The sequence below is a fragment of the Lithobates pipiens genome, unplaced genomic scaffold (genome assembly GCF_037356315.1).
Source record: "Lithobates pipiens isolate NorthernLeopardFrog02 unplaced genomic scaffold, aLitPip1_a1.2 Scaffold_22, whole genome shotgun sequence".
In the NCBI taxonomy this organism is placed as follows: domain Eukaryota; kingdom Metazoa; phylum Chordata; class Amphibia; order Anura; family Ranidae; genus Lithobates; species Lithobates pipiens.
Window position 1 is genome coordinate 196,599,783 of NW_027507784.1, and position 18,280 is coordinate 196,618,062.

Sequence of the window (18,280 nt, forward strand, 5' to 3'; positions counted from 1 at the left end):
CTGTGTTCTGGGAACTGTGTGTGTCCCAGAACACAGCGCACCCCATTCACAAATCGCATGTGCAGTAGGAAACGGGCAGTGAAGCCGTAAGGCTCCACTGCCTGTTTCCCTTAGTGAGGATGGCGGTCCCGGGACACGATACGAGGGACCAACATCGTGGGCGCCCTGGATAGGTAAGTGTCCTGTAGTATTTGTAGCTGCTGACTTTAAAAAAAAATTCCGCTGGAACACCCCTTTAGTTACAAATTTTACGGACAGAAAAAAAAGTAAAACATTAATTTTTCTAAATTTTTGGTATTTTTTTGTAAAAAAAAAAACCCAGCAGTGATTAAATACCCCCAAAAGAAAGCTCTATTTGTGTGAAGAAGATGATAAAAAAAATTGTTTGGGTACAGTGTAGAATGACCGCGCAATTGTCAAAGTGCGACAGCGCTGAAAGCTGAAAAATGGCTTGGGCATGAAAGGGGTGTTAGTACCTGCTAGGCAAGTGGTTAAACTACACATAGTAGCGCGCAAGTTTTATTCCTATAACAAATGAATAAAATATAGGAGATAATATTTCTGTTGGTTTCAAAAACCAAAGCCTCTACAAAACTATTTTGATTTTCAGAATAAATACTATACCAACATAATGTGTGCCACTTTAAAATATTACAACAGGTTTCAAAAATTACACATTTTGGAGACTATTTGAATTAATAGATGTTACTTTTGAATTCATAGATGTTACTTTTTAATTATATTTAAAATTTTTATTGAACGCACTGCATAAAAGTAACACTAGGTGGCAGTATAGTTACTGTGATACACTGCTTATATTTAAAGAAGTATGGACTGGTAAAAAATAAATAAAAAAAAGAATACATACAGTGTCTTGAAAAAGTATTCATACCCCCTTGAAATTTTTCACATTTTGTCATGTCATGTCATGTCATTTTGTCATGTTACAACCAATAATGTAAATCTATTTTATTGGAATTTTATGTGATAGATCGACAAACAATGGTACATAATTGTGAAATGGAAGAAAAATTATAAATAGTTTTAAATTTTTTTTAAAAATAAATATGTGAAAAGTGTGGCTGCATTTGTATTCAGTCCCCGCGAGTCAATACTTTTTAGAACCACCTTTCACTGCAATTACAGCTACAAGTCTTTTTGGGTATATCTCTACCAACTTTGCACATTGACAGAATGACATTTTTGCCCATTCTTCTTTACAAACTAGCTCAAGCTCTGTCAGATTGGCTGGAAGGTGAACCTCCGCACCAGTCCCAAATCTTTTGCAGACTCCAACAGGTTTTCCTCTAAGATTGCCCTGTATTTGGCTCCATCAATCTTCCCATCAACTCTGACCAGCTTCCCGGTCCCTGCTGAAGAAAAGCATTTTGCTTTTTGGCCAAAAAGTTAATACCTGGTTAATGAGTGGAGGTGCCATTAAGAAGGAATGGCAGCTCTGCACATTTTTTAACAGCAGTGCGTTTTGGCTGCAGCTGTTGATTCCCCCAATGGCAGCCACTCGTGATAGTGTGAACCAGACCTAAATGCTTATAGTCTTGTAAAAACATGTGGATTTTAAGAAGGATTGATTTGTGAAACAGTTATGTTTTAAATATACAGTATATTCAACTACAGTACAAGACTAATTAAGATGAGGCTCTTGGGTGCCTCTAGAAGGGGTCAGTTTGCATAATTACTGGTTACTGGTTCTAAGGGTGATAGAAAGGATTTAATATAATATGTTCCAACACATCAAGTGTTCCATTTTTTTTCATTCTTTCCATTTTTCTCCCATCTGCTCTTCTTCCATTTTATTTTTGCTTACACAGCACTCTAAATGTATTAGTGATGGTAACTTTGCTAAATCCCCGATAAAGAGGTAGAGTGCCACCAGGAAATGTGATACATGCATTTTAACTTACAAAACAGAATTTTCTTAACCACCTCAATACAGTGCAGTTACACCCCCTTCCTGACCAGACCAATTTTCAGCTTTCAGCGCTCTCACAGTTTGAATGACAATTACTCAGTCATCCTACACTGTATCCATATGAAACTTGCGTCCTTTTTTCCACACAAATAGAGATTTCTTTTAGTGGTATTTAATCACTAGTGGGTTTTTTATTTTTTGTGCTATAAATAAAATAAAACGTAAATTTTGTGAAAAAAATGCCTTTCTTCGTTTCTGTCATATATTTTTGCTAATTAGTAATTTTTCTTCATAAATTTTGGCCAAAATTTATACTGCTACATATCTTTGGTAAAAATAACCCACATTAGTATATATTATTTGGTCTTTGTGAAAGTTATAGAGTCTACAAACTATGGTGCCAATCACTGAAAATTGATCACTTCTGTTTAGGCCTTCAGTACATCAGGTGTACCTCATTTCTTGAGACACTAACAAGTCAGGAAAGTACAAATACCCCCCAAATGACCCCTTTTTACAAAGTAGACATCCCAAGGTATTAAGTAAGTAGCATGGTGAGTTTTTTTAAGTTGTCATTTTTTCCCACAATTCTTTGCAAAATGAAGATTTTTTTTTTTTTTTTTTTTTTTTACTAAATTGTCATATCAGGTTATTTCTCACACACAGCATATGCATACAACAAATTACACCCCAAAATACATTCTGCTACTCTTCCCGAGTACGGCGATACCACATGTGTAGGACTTTTACACAACCTGGCCACATACAGAGCACTAACATTGATGTAGTACCTTCAGACGTTCTACGAGCAAAAATTACGCATCTCATTTCTCAACTACCTATTACATTTTTGAAGGCCCTGGAGTACCAGGACAATGGAATTGCCCATAAAATTACCCCATTTTGGAAAGCAAACACCCCAATGTATAATCTGTGAGGCATAATGAGTCTTTTGAATGGTTCATTTTTTTCCAGAAGTTTTTGGAATATGTGGAAAAAAATTAACACGCATTTTTTTTTTACACAAAATTGTCAATTTATAAGATATTTCTAACACATAGCATGTATATAGCAAAAATTACACCCCAAAATACATTCTGCTACTCCTCCCGAGTATGGCGATACCACATGTGTAGGACTTTTACACAGCCTGGCCACATAGAGAGGCCGAACATTGAAGTAGTACGTTCAGGCGTTCTAGGAGCATAAATGACACATCTCATTTCATTCCTACCCATCACACTTTTGAAGGTCCTGAACCACCAGGACAGTGAAATTACCCACAAAATGACCCCATTTTGGAAAGCAAACACCCCAACGTATATTCTATGAGACATGGGCTGGAGATAGGTACTCGGGTACTCTGATGGCCTGGTGACAGGTACTCGGGTACTCTGATGGCCTGGTGACAGGTACTCGGGTACTCTGATGGCCTGGTGACAGGTACTCTGATGGTTTGGTGACTGGTATTTGGGTACTCTGAAGGGCGGTGACAGGTACTCATATGGGCGGTGACAGGTACTCATATGGACTGTGACAGGTACTCGGGTACTCTGATGGCCTGGTGACAGGTACTCTGATGGTTTGGTGACTGGTATTTGGGTACTCTGAAGGGCGGTGACAGGTACTCATATGGGCGGTGACAGGTACTCATATGGACTGTGACAGGTACTCGGGTACTCAGATGGACTGTGACAGGTACTCGGGTACCCTGATGGGCCGTGACAGGTACTCGGGTACCCTGATGGGCCGTGACAGGTACTCGGGTACCCTGATGGGCCGTGACAGGTACTCGGGTACCCTGATGGGCCGTGACAGGTACTCGGGTACCCTGATGGGCCGTGACAGGTACTCGGGTACCCTGATGGGCCGTGACAGGTACTCGGGTACCCTGATGGGCCGTGACAGGTACTCGGGTACCCTGATGGGCCGTGACAGGTACTCGGGTACCCTGATGGGCCGTGACAGGTACTCGGGTACCCTGATGGGCCGTGACAGGTACTCGGGTACCCTGATGGGCCGTGACAGGTACTCGGGTACTCTGATGTGCCGTGACAGGTACTCGGGTACTCTGATGGGCTGTGACAGGTATTTGGGTACTCAGATGAACTGTGACAGGTACTCGGGTACTCTGATGGGCTGACAGGTACTCTGATGGGCTGTGACAGGTACTCAAATACTCTGATGGACTGTGATTGACAGGTACTATGAGGGGTGGTGACAGGTCCTCTTTATTGGGGGGGGGGGGGGGGGGGCAATCAGTATGATTGGTGTACACTGTATGCGGTAACGAGATGTTACCGCAATCTCCTCCTCACACACGATCGGTGTGTGAGGAGGAGAACCCGGTAACATCCCGTTACCGCAGTTTGTTTACATTTTTGTGATCGGCTGTGAAAGGATCACAGCCGATCACGTGGGTAAACAGCCGGCCAATGGCTGTTTACCAGCGTCGGTGACGAGCAGTGTTCCCGGGGAACACGCCGCCACCGACGTGCGCGCGCGCATGCGCCGTGCACGTTCGGGGTGTGACCATCTGTGATCGGCCGTGACTTCATCATGGCCGATCACGTGGTAAACAGCCATAACGAATGGCTGTTCACCCCCTTCGGTGGCGAGCGGTGTCTCCGTGACACGCCGCCACCGAAGAAACAGGGATGCGCCCGCACGATCGCGTGCATTCCCTGTTTAAACGGGAGGCCGTCATATGACGGCCTCCCGCCACAATAGGTGCGCCGCCTGGCCGTCATTTGACGGCCGGCGGTCAGCAACTAGTTAAAGTGGTATTAAACAGAAAATCAAAGATGTAATATATTGCAGATTACCAACCACTGGATATGGTGGCTGCTATAGTTTTCTCTGAGTATTTTCCCCTCCGTTTTTCCTTGTTAATCTGGCCAGTAGAATGCACACACTCTGGATGAAGGAGCACAAGAGTCATAGCAGACAGCAGCATTGTGAATGGAGGGGGGGGGGGGGTTGGATGTACTAGAAGATTTAGATACACTAACAATTTGAAGCCAAACTTTAGCTGCAAGCTGATCACTGTAAGCACTCCTGTCAGTGGTTAATGGTTAGTCTCAGCTCTCCCAACCACTTCCTAACCAGAGCACCTTTTACAATCCGGCACTGCAGTGCTTTAACTTGTAATTTGTGTCCTTTTTCCCCACAAATAGAGATTTCTTTCGGTGGTATTTGATCAACTCTGTGTTTTTTACTTTTTTGCGACAAATGAAAAAAGACCGAAAATTGTGAAAAAAATTATATTTTCTACTTTTTGTTCTAAAAAAAATATTCAATAAACTCAATTTTAGTCATACATTTAGGCCAAAATGCATTCAACCACATGTCTCTATATTTATTAGTTTGCGCAAAAGTTATAGCATCTACAAACTAGGGAACATTTTCTGGAATTTACGCAGCTTTTAGTTCATGACTGCCTATCTCATTTCTTGAAGTGCTAAAATGGCAGGGCAGTACAACCCCCCCCAAAATGATGACATTTTGGAAAGTGGACACCCCAAGGAATTTGCTGAGAGGCATGTTGAGTACAATATTTTATTTTTTTGTGATTGAAAAATGACAAAAAAAAAAAAATGTACACAAAGTTGTCACTGAAATTATATATTTCTCAAACATGCCATGGATATATGAGAAATAACACCCCAAAATACATTCTGCTGCTTCTCCTGAGTATGGGGATACCACACGTGTGAGACTTTTTGGGAGCCTATCCGCATACAGGAACCCAAAAACCAATCACAGCCTTCAGGCTTTCTAAGGGTGCGTAAGTTTGCGATTTCACTCCTCACTACCTATCACAGTTTTGGAGGCCATGAAATGCCCAGATATAAAACCCCCCCCCCCCCTCCCCCAATCACCGTATTTTTGAAAGTAGACACCCCAAGCTATTTGCTGAGAGGTTTAAGTATTTTGCAGGTCTTACTTTTTGTCACAAAGTTTTGAAAAAAAAATGTTTTCTTCCCTTCTTCATTTTCCAAAACAAATGAGAGCTGCAAAATGCTCACCATGCCTCTTAACAAAGAACGTGGGGTGTCTACTTTCCAAAATGGGGTAATTTGGGGGGGGGGGGGTGCTATCTTGGCATTTCATGGCCTCCAAAACTGTGATAGGCAGTGAGGAAGTGAAATTAAAATTTTTCACCCTTAGAAAGCCTGAAGGCGGTGATTGGTTTTCAGGGTCCTGTACGCGGCTAGGCTCCCAAAAAGTCTCACACGTCTGTACAGCAGCGGAAAACTACATGCATTTTGAAAAGACTTTAAAAGCCTATACGGGTTACTACTTTCGATTTACAGAGGAGGTCTACTGCTAAAATGACTGCCCTCGATCGGATGCTCACAGTGATACCTCACATGCATGGTACAATTTCTGTTTACATATGACACCAGCCCGAAGCATTGGGTTTGCCTGTGGGCTGAATAAAAAAAGAAAAAAAGATTGATTGGTGGGTATGCCTACCATTAGAATACCACCCTGCATCCACGCACTTCTCATGATTGACATACATGAACCGTTTTATTTTTAACTGTGGTGGTGAAATCCCCTCCTACAATGCTGGAGTCGCTGGTTGAACCACTTCAATACTGGGCACTTAAACACCTTCCTGCCCAGACCAATTTTGAGCTTTCAGCACTGTCGCAATTTGAATGACAATTGCGCAGTCATGCTACACTGTACCCAAATGAAATTTGTATAATTTTTTCCCACAAATAGAGCTTTCTTTTGGTGGCATTTGATCACCTCTATGGTTTTTATTTTTTGCTAAACAAATAAAAAAAAGACCGAAAATTTTGAAAAAAAATGTTTTTTTTTGTTTCAGTTTCAAAACTTTGTAAATAAGTATGTTTTCTCCTTCACTGATGGGGCTGCACTGATGGGCACTCTTTACCGAGATAGTAGTTGCAGGGTGTCAGACTGACACACCGCAACAACGATCGCCGCGATGCACGCCCCCGGGGGGCGCAGTGGCTCAAAATCATGAGGACGTCATATGACGCCCTGTCAGGATTTTGAAACCACTTTGCAGCCGTCATTCGCCTATAGAGCGGGCAGCAAGTGGTTAAATATCGTGAGAGCAAGCGCTGTTGCTGTCAAGATAAATAAATCAGTGTTCTAGCTGAATGGTGTACCTACAAAGAAAATAATGGTTCACAATTAAAACACAGTAAACCGTAAAGTATAAAATAATTCCATACCTGCAAAGTAAACATGATAACACATAGTAACATTGCAGTTATAAAATACAGTAAAATAGAGAGACTATAGAGAGAATAAAATGACAACTATTTTTGGCTTTTTTATTTTAAATATATATATTTTTTACTTTTATTTGTAACTAACGATTCCAGGTTCGGGTCCATAAAAATGCGATGGCATCTTTGGAGACACTGTGTGCCCTGAGACTGTGTAGTGCTGTACCCTATGCGAATACTCCACAATTGTGTGGTAGCATTGGGAACATTTATCGATGCAGAGACCAGGTTGGCCAGGACAGGAGGGACAATAAAAGCGGGCGTCACGCCTGTATCCGCGTTTCCTATAGACACATCTTTTTTGGGGTGTTCTTTGGCACCACAGTGGACTCCGGGAAGTGCCTCTTATGCAGCCGGCTCACTGCATTTGCATTGGGAAGGTGGGGCAAAGTACCATATGGAAACAGAAGGGCTTGACAATCTCTTTCTGAAATTTAAGGAAGGATCCAGTTGGTCTTGGCGCTTGGTATAGCGCATAAGCATCCAGCAGAGCCAATTGAAATAGGTATACAGACATTAATTACAGCGCCAACAACTGATTGTTGAAGTCCACCCCTTCCATATTATGGCTGTATTCAGGGACAAAGAGGGGCTTCTCAACAACACCAGTCATTGTAGAAATTTAGACAGTCGTATCTGCGTGAAGGGAGAACAGAACGAAAACATTACGATTATCTCTCCACTTCACCGCAAGCAAATTATTACTTCTCAAGCAGACTCTCTCCCCCATCTAAGTCAGGATTCTACAAGCCGTTATGGGAAGTCCTGGTGATTAGATCGCACGGTGCCACATGCACCAATTCCACAAAGAGGCGATTAAAAATTGGCATGCTTGTGTAATAATTGTCCACATACAAGTGGTACCCCTTTACGAATAAGGGTGGCACCAAGTCCCAAACAATCTTGCCAGCACCCCCTATGTAGTCTGGGCAGTTCACAGGCTCCACGTGACTATCTCTTCCCTTGTAAACCATAAAACTATATGTATAGCCTGTTGCCCTGTCAAAGAGCTTATACAACTTGACCTCATATCTGGCATGCTTGCTGGGAAGATACTGTTTGAAAGACAAGCGGCCAGAAAACTTCATCAGGGACTCATCAACGCAGACCACTTGAACGGGAATAAACAAGGCCGCAAAAACTGTTGGTTGAGGTGGTTTACGAGGGGCCGAATTTTGTGGAGCCGATTAAATTCAGGGCCCCAAGAGGACGACATAACCACAAGATCTGCTCGTTCCTAGCCATGACCGCAACTCACTTTTTTTTTAAACTATGCTAATGAGGAGGGATGGGCTCAGGAAGGTCTTAGGTCTTAGATTTTGAAAGCGCAACAGGTTTCCAATCTCTGGCAAGGGTCAACTGGTGATTAGCAGAGATGAATTGACCAGCATACAAATTGCTTTGGTCCACAAGAGATCTTCCGTGAAAAACAGCGAATAAAAATCAAGTGACATGAAATCAACTGTTTCCACCTGAATTCTGGGTTGGTCAGTGAATGAGGGAAGTACGGGCGCTGCAGAAGTGGTGGGCTCTCAATCAGGATTGGCATATGCAGTGGGAAGGGAACTACAGGCCTGTGTTTGCCTTCTTCTTGGTGACTGTGGGGCACTATATGTGCTAGCCACCGCATCAGCTTGAATTGCACTTATGGGACTCACCATGTGATACTGCAGTGCTGGTTTGACTACGACCAGGGTGTTGGTGCTTGCCAGTTCACCAGAAGAATGAGCGGCACTAGTACCGGCTCTCTGCTCCATACAAGAGCACCTCAGCAACAGAACAGGGTCGGGTACATCTGACCTTAGCAGGGACCACTACTCCATCGTCAGAGCTATCCGTCAGGGTGCCGCTCCTGTCTACTGGTTCATATACTGAGCCTGAATCTGCCCGTGAGGAGGCTTCCCCTTCACTCTCATCTGTCACGCTTAGTAATGTGTAGGCCTCTTCACTAGTATACCTCTGTTTGGGAATTTTGGCCTCTAAATTTATAGGTACAACTAGTGTGACTCACGGGTAAAAAGAGCACCCGATTGTCAGAGCCTGCTTCGAAAATAAACTGTTAGCATTCACAGGGATCAGGCCTGACTCTGCGAACACTGCAGTTATGTGCGTTGTGTTTTGTAAGTGAAACTGATCAAATGATACTGCACTTGAGTAGGCTGGGCACGCTAGCATAGATCTGATCAGATCAAAGATATTGATCAGTTTAAACACTATACTAATAGTGGGGGTATATGGTGCGTGCATAAGTGTTAGCACTACTGCCTGGTATTGACGCTGACCCTGTCGCTAAAACCTAACTAATGTCACCCGCCAGGAGATCAGGGGGTTAAACCTTTATTCAGTAATATATGGCGGGTACCCTGACGCTATAAAAACCTGAAGGTGACAGTAACTGGCTAACTAGCGTCACCCGTGACACTAATACAGTGATCACTGGTGACGGGGTGAAAGGGTTAACTGGGGGCGATCAAGGGGTTAAAACCTTTATTAGGTAATATATGGGGGTACCCTAACACTATAAAAGACTGGCGGTAAAACGAACAAGCGTCACCACTAAAAACTAATACGTCACCACTAAAAACTAATACGGCGATCAGAAAATAGATATATTTTTTTCAAGCAGAGACCCTGAATAAAAAAAATGGTTGCAATATTTTGCTTCACAAGAGAATACCCAATCTTTTGGTAAAATATAAAAGATGTTACGTCAAGTAAATAGATAACATGTCCTGCTTTATAATTGTGACTGCCTAAGGAACTGCTACAAACTACATTTAAAATTCTCCATATGTGATGCATGAAACACCTTTACAGGCTACTATTTTAGAGGTACACAGAGGTGTTTTTTTATTAAACATATGAACGTTATTACACTATGGGCGTTTCTCTTTCCTTTGAGCTTATTGCAATACTATCTGAATATGGTATGATCCTGTGAAATACCAAAGTGGCTTTCCCTGTCATGGTGTTCCATTCCTGTATGGTTTAAAGTGTCTTCAGTGCAAGCTAAAGGCCGTGGCTGGGTTATAGTCGAACGCTGCTTACGCTTTGCCATCTGGTAAGCGGGATTCATATCTCAGTGGTCGGGCACTTTCTGTATGAGTGTGGAGTCATCGAGGTGTCATTGGACGATTAACCACTGTGGACTTAGTTGCATTCATTTTTGCTGATAATGACACTTTTATACACAATTATTTTTTATTAATGATTAATTTTTGAACACTGGCGCAGCTTCATATATGTCCTTTCTGTTATTGTGTGTGTATCCCACATTTGAGCTGCTGCTTGTATATTTATTTTTATTTAATTCATTTTTTTTAGATCTAGTGCAGTTTTCTTTTTCCTCATATGACATCTCCCGTCAGCTAGCAACGTTCATTTATAAAAGATTGTTATCATTTGGTGCATATTATAGGATTGGCTCACTTTTAATTGGTAAAAGAAAAAAAAAAAAACTTTTCAAGGAAATTAACTCCAAAAGACTAGAGTAAAATGCAAAAAGAACTCACTTTCTGACACAGCTGACACTTCATCCTGTATCGCCAAGATTAATTTGGCCTCCCTGGTCAAGTACTGGCATCTCCGCTCCTCATGTTGCAAAATGATAGCAATTCTTCTAGACAGGTTGTGTAAGCAGTTTATCACAGAAGGATCTGCATTTGCCTGAAGAACATATACAAAAAGGACAAATATTACATACAGAAAAGTTTATCTTTGAAAGCTTAAAAGTACATTAATAAGTACTTAACCACTTGCCGACCGCATCACATAGATATACTGCGGCGCAATGGCTCTCCTGGGCGAAATCCCGTATGGGTACGTCCTACCCTTTTTCCTTTTTTGCTGTCAGAGGAGGAGCCATATGGTTTGTTCCTACTAAGAAAAACAATATGGCTCCTCTCCTAGTCAATCCTATCCCCATACAGTTCACACTGAGGGAACACACAATTAACCCCTTGATCGCCCCCTAGTGTTAAGCCCTTCCCTGCCAGTGACATTTACACAGTAATCAGTGCATTTTTATAGCACTGATCACTGTATAAGTGCAAATTGTCCCAAAAAAGTGTCAAAAGTTTCCGATCTGTCTCATGTCGCAGTACTGCTAAAAATCGCAGATCACCGCCATTACTAGTTAAAAAATAAAATAAAAAAAGCGCCATAAATCTTATACGCTTATTGCAATTTTTTTTACCAAAAATATGTAGATGAATATATATTGGCCTAAACTGATGAAGAAATGTGTTTTTTTTTTTTTGCTTTTGTTTTTTTATTTGGGGGATATTTATTATAGAAAAAAAGTAAAAAATATTAGGGTTTTGTTTTTTCAAAATTGTCGCACTTTTTTTGTTTATAGCACAAAAAAAAAAAAAAAGGTGATCAAATACCACCAAAAGAAAGCTCTATTGGTGGGGAAAAAAGGACCCAAATTTATTTTGGGTACAGCAAACGACCGCGCAATTGTCAGTTAAAGCGATGCAGTGCCAAATTGTAAAAAGGTCCAGGAAGGGGGTAAAATCTTCTGGGGCTGAAGCGGTTAAAGTAGAACTACAGGCAAAACATTTATTTTTATTTATAACCCCTGTCAGATTTTATTTTCACCATCTGTGTCCCATTGGGGAGGTTAACCTTCACTTTCTCAGATATGTCAGATAACCAAACAGGAAGTGAGAGGAAATCCCTGCAAGGAAATTCTTTGGGGACCCCAGGTCACCGGAACTAGTATCCCCATTGGAAAAGTTCCACTCTATTACTTTTCTGGGGACAAGCCAAATTTTGGTATTTTCGTTTACTTTCACGTTTGATAATGGTAAACAGGACAAAAATAGAGAGGGTGAATCTCCATAATGGGGGTACAGACGGCAATAAAAACTGACGAGTATTCTAATCAATCACAACGTTTTGCCTTTAGTTATACTTTAATAAAGCCGCACAAACAGCAAACATGATGCGTAAAGCCAAATAACCCATAGCACCAAAACAGTTAATCTTTACTGAAATGCAAATCAAAAAGGAGTCAAATTTCCCTGGTACAGAACCTCTGTGGTTTCTTTTTAGACAACCATTTGTTTGCAGAGTTGCTCCTGCTTATACCTACTGTTGTTCATGCGCCCTTTGTCACATAACACGCATCCCGAATACTACATTGCAAGTAGATTTCTCCAGTCCTGAACAGCAATTAGCTGGTGAACGGACTGTGCAATAACAGATCATTATTACACCTAGAAGAAGAGCATCCAACATCGGAACTCTTGGTACAATTACAATTAAGCCTTGTACACACGGTCAGAAAATCACATGGAAAACATCGCTTTCGAAGGGATCGTGCGATATGCTGATCATTAGTACGCAGCTTTCGAGAGCCGATCAAAACAGTTAAAAAGAATTAGTCCAGCCTGACCTCGTTTGGATGGGCTTCTCCTGTTATCCATTTTCAGCAGAGAGCAGTCTGAAGTCCACTCTCTGCTGACGTCACAGAAATCAGTCCAGACACCACATCATCACAACAATAAATGATGCTCCAGGTTCCTGTCTCAGACTCTAAGAAAACCACTGAGTGACTGAGACGGCCGCTCCCCTCCCCTCCACAGCTCAGCACTTCAGTGAGTGTGGAGGAGCAGAGGAGAGCTGCTGATTGACAGTCAGCAGCTGTCCACTCCGGGATCTGTGAGCACCGAGCCATTGGAGATGTTCGATTGCTCGGTTCTCAGTGTAGAGCTGGTGGGGGACTAGCTGCATCCACCTAGGCAAGAATAAATGGAAAAAAAAAAAAAAACCACACACTTCTCTTAACCGGTTCCCGACCAGCGCACGCCGATGTACGTCGGCAGAATGGCACGGGCAGGCATATTGGCATACAGGTACGTCCAATCTTCAATGCCGCCCTGCCATCGAGAGCACGCCGGTCGGGACTCCCGTGAGTCCGGGCATACCCGCGATTGTCTCACGGGACGGCTGCATGGAGGAAATGCTGTGTAAACAGCATTTCTCCATTCTGCCTAGCAACTAGTGACACTGATCTCTGCTCCATGTGATTGGAGCAGAGATCAGTGTTCACTAAATGAAAGCCCAACCCCCCCACAGTTAGTAACACACCCCTAGGAGCACTTAACCCCTACACTGCCACCCACTGGTTAACCTCTTCACTGCCAGTGTCATTTACACAGGAATCACTGCATTTATATAGCAGTGATTACTGTATAAATGACAATGGTCCCAAAAATGTGTAAAAAATGTCCGATGTGTCTGCCACAATGTCGCAGTCACAATAAAAATCGCTGATCGCCGCCATTACTAGTAAAAAAAAAAAAAATAATAAAAAATTATTAATAAAAATGCCATAAAACTATCCCTATTTTGTAAACGCTATAATTTTTGCGCAAACCAATCAATAATCGCTTATTGTGATTTTTTTTTTACCAAAAATATGTAGAAGAATACGTATCGGCCTAAACTGAGGGGAAAAAAATGTTTTTTTTTTAATATATTTTTGGGGGATATTTATTATAACAAAAAGTAAAAAATAATGCTTTTTTTTCAAAATTGTCGCTCTATTTTTGTTTATAGCGCAAAAAATAAAAAACCGCAGGGGTGATCAAATACCACCAAAAGAAATCTCTATTTGTGGGAAAAAAGGACGTCAATTTTGTTTGAAAGCCACGTCGTAGGTCTGCGCAATTGTCAGTTAAAGCGATGCAGTGCCGAATTGCAAAAAGTGGTCTGGTCTTTGACCAGCAAAATGGTCCGGTCTGTAAGTGGTTAATGTGAAATTATCTGAGGGGACAAGCACGAAAAATTATCTTGTACATTATCAGAATGAACAATCTTCATTTAATCAGTACAGTATCAGTCCAAAAGAAATCAGAAGACCAAGATCATGCATGTTCGTTAAAGACAGAATACATTACAATACAACACATATCACTTCTGAAGTTATATTCTGACATATGAGCATTTTTGGAACTTTAGTAACCTCCTAATTTTCAATACGAGACTAGCATGCAAAAAAATAAAAATAAATAAAGAAAAAAAGGAGGCTTTAGACTATCCTTAGGGAAATCATGAGAAAACCACTGCACTACTTCCAGCTAACGAATTAACCTTTTACTTCTCCCATCAGTTCATCCCTCAGTTAGGCCCCTTTCACACTGGGGAGGTTTTCAGGCACTACAGTGCTAAAAATAGCGCCTGAAAAAAACGGCCCCTTTCACTCCAGTGTGAAAGCCGCAAAGCCGGTGAAAAAAGCCCTGCTAGCCGCATCTTTGGAGCAGTGAAGGTGTATTCACCGCTCCTACCCATTGAAATTAATGGGGCAGCGCAGCAATGCGCCTCTGCAGCAGCACTTTGCGGGCGGTTTTAACCCTTTTTCGGCCGCTAGCGGGGGTTAAAACCGCCCCCCCTAGCGGCCGCATACCGCCGCTAAAACTACGGTAAAGCGCCGCTAAAAATAGCAGCGATTTACCGCCGACGTCCACATCGCCCCAGTGTGAAAGGGGCCTTACTACCTTTTGTTTCACCAGCCCCTTCCTATAAGATTGCAAACTCGCAGGAGCAGGCCCCTCCTAACCCTATTGCATTGAATTGTATTGTTGCTGTATTGTCTTCCTTTATATTGCAAAGCGCTGCACAAACTGTTGGTGCTATAATTTATATAATATTTAATTATACAAGGAAAAACAAAAAAGCATAACACAACACCCTAAAATCTTTTCACGCAGTTGTTTATCCACTATATATCAGTACTATGTTTTTCAAAATCTGCTCTGATTAGTTGTGATATACTGTAGAAGAAAAACTCTGCAACAATATTAGTCATCCAAATGCAAACATTTGCTTCTGCTGAAATTCTCACTTTTTAGTATCCAAGTACTACAGCAATCAAGAGACAAAAAAGGAGGAAAGTACTACTGCTATAGTAGGGAGAGATGGTTTACTCCCATTCCCAGTTTAGAATTCCACAAAAAAGGAAAAGAATAGCCACAAATTGCTCCAAAAAAAGAAATATGCATATTTTCCAAAACTAATTATTTTTTGACACTGGTAAATTTAGGGCACATCTTTTATTCCAACACAGTGATTTTGTTTTCTTCTGTTGCATATCAGTGATGACATTTATATAGGATTTATGGTTGTAGCAATATACTTTTTGCTGAAATTTAGTATTAGTGTTTGTGGGGTTAGATTAAAGCGACCCCTTCACCTTGATGATAAACATTAATGACCAGTAGGATGCAAGTCAAACCTTTCGTTTCTTCAAGTAATAATAAAGCTGCTCCTATTCAACACTATTGGGTACCTCTCAGCTGACCTCTTTGGCATCTCCTTGTTTTGCTGTCAGATTTCAATTGTAATCAAGTCCCTGCTTTACCTCCATCCTCAACTAAGAGTGTCCACCATCCTTCAATCTCAGCCAGCAATTCTTTGCAGTCCATGACACACTGGGTACCCAGAGTTTTTTTTTTCTATTTATTCAATAGAAAAAAAAAAAAAAAAAACAGATTCCTGCATCCATACAAGATAGGTGCCCCACCCGTATTCTGACAGCGGGGTCTCATTAGTTATCACAATCCACTGATCAGAGCTGCAGCAGCTCTGATCAGTGGTGCAATCAGTGCATTTTTTATAGAACCGATGTGTAAATGACAATGGTGGCAAAATTGTGTCAAAAGTGTCCAATGTGTCTGCCATAATGTCGCAGTCACAATAAAAATCACAGATCGCCGCCATTACTAATAAAATAAATAAAATGCCATAAATCTATCCCCTATTCTGTAGACGATATAACTTTTGCACAAACCAATCGATATACACTTATTGCAATTTTTTTTTTACCAAAAATATGTAGAAGAATACATATCGGCCTTAACTGTGAAAGAAATTTGTTTTATTTTTTATTTTTGGGGGATATTTATTATAGCAAAAAGTAAAATTATATATATATATATATATATATATATATATATTATTTATTTATTTTCAAAATTGTCGCTCTTTTTTGTTTCTAGCGCAAAAAATAACTAAAATTTAAATTATCTAGCACAAAGGACTTTATCATGCTATATAAGTGTTAATGTTGATTACTGATTGTTAGTTGAACAAATTAACTCACTAGCGCCCCCTACCACTAAACATTAAAAAGGTCTGCCTTTATTTCCCTTCAGGACATTGGAGATGACAGATAAGTAGTTTACATTAGAAAGGTAATATACGTTTGCTTTATGTTCAGCTCACAGGCAGCGACAAGTTCAATGTATTTCAGATAAGTTCAACAGGTATTTTCTGTACTTGCTTAAAATGCTTTTAGTCTTGGAAAAATTTAAATGGATGTAGCCAAATTTCTTCTTAGGGCTTGCTCATATGTATGGCAGCCCTTCCAAAGCCATCCACTGTGATAAAGGCACCTCCTCACTGCCTGTTTTAACCCTGAAAATACCAACCCATTGCACCGGTGGAACAGGTATTCTCTGTACATGCTGAAAATGTTCTTCGCTTTAGAAAAATGTAAATGAATGCAGTCACAACATCAAAGGTCTGGTAGGCTGTAATATATTGTATTTTTGTTCTTGGGTTTATATATCCTTTAAGTACCTGTACATGCCTACAAGTTTCTTCTTGGGGCTCATTCATATGTGTGTTAGCCCTTGCCACCCCTCTAAAAAACAATGCACAGTAATAGATTTTAACTTGAAACTGTTGACTCACAGTGCAGCAGTAATGTACACTGCATGCAGTTGTGGCATGGCCCAATTTACTAGAATGGGTCACATTCAGCGTTGGTACTGCATGCTGTTTAATTTTTGCTTAGGTGAATGAGGCCTTTTTATGTGCCCCAGGAACTTTAAAATCCAGTGAGTTTTACTACACAAGCAGCAATTTCAACAATGTCATTTGGCATGCCCCTTTCTAACCTTACCGCTGAACTATAATGTTAATGGGCCAACTTCAATAACTGATGCCGAAACAAGGGCTGAAGTGCTGACCTCCTGTTTGCATGTGATATTTATCACATGTTGATTCAAAGGCTTTAATACTTTGAGTCACTGATTTGAAACAAATTTACAAATGAAGGCCTAAATTCACTCAGACTTATTTGGTTTCACACAATAAAATGAAAAGCCAAAGGCGCACCCACTGAAACGCAAGCCCGTCATTAGATTGCTAAACATAGCTAGCAAAATAATAGCCCAAACATGGATATCTCCTCATCCCCCAATATTCAATGTATGGAAACATGGTTAACAATACCCAATCTCAAGAAAAAATGGGCGTTCCAATAGGTGCCCTAAAAAGTTTGAAAAGCTATGGAATCCCTGGTTAGTGGTGTCAGGACTGGCCCCATTTGCATTCATAGCACAAAGATCATTTTCATCTCAACCTTAACTGTACCTTATTTATGCTATTATTTAAGATAGTGAATAGCAACAGGTTGTAAGTTAAAAGGTAATAAAGTATTTCAGGTAAAGAGTAACTAAAAGATGATCAAATCTTTGCAAAAAAATTTTTCTTTTTATCGATTTCTTGAGCATATAAGAGCAAATGTAGTGGTCTGGTTTACACTTTTACACAGGCCGGTTATATGCATGGACTGACAATATGCACTAGGAGCAAATGTGTTATGTTATTGAAATATGAAAATGTCATATTTCACTGATCACTATGTTGCTTATCTGTACTGACATAATGGACCCTGTTTTTTTTTTTAAACATACAAAACACAAAGAAGAAGAATAGGAAAGATATGCGATGATGTGTCCAGAAAAGCAGTACAAAAATGACATTATATTTAAGTAAAAATAAAAATAAAAAATAAAAAGGCAGAGATGCAATTAGAGATACAATAACAACTGGAAAACTAGAAAGGGCTTTACAACGTCAGCTTATACAGTATATTTTTCTCATGACTGGTATTTTTAAATTAGGTACTTACACAAAAAAAAAAAATACAGATTCCTAGCAAATAGGATTTCCCTGTGTAATTGCTTTAGAATCTTGAGCTAAACAACTGAAAAAGGTTTACCTGAGTGTAAGTGCATCGGTAATATGCAGCTTGCACCCTTTTATACTCTGATTCACATAA

The 18,280-nt window shown here is 40.6% G+C and overlaps 1 protein-coding gene across 4 annotated transcripts in view; it reads right to left on the reverse strand.

Annotated features, from left to right (window-relative positions):
* NPRL3 (NPR3 like, GATOR1 complex subunit) overlaps positions 1-18,280 on the reverse strand; it is a 366,504-nt gene that overhangs the window by 289,682 nt on the left and 58,542 nt on the right. For all 4 annotated transcript variants that reach the window (XM_077448801.1, XM_077448799.1, XM_077448800.1 and 1 more), the window contains one exon: positions 10,716-10,869. In XM_077448801.1, the coding sequence (XP_077304927.1) occupies positions 10,716-10,869 (154 nt within the window). The remainder of the gene's footprint in view (positions 1-10,715; positions 10,870-18,280) is intronic.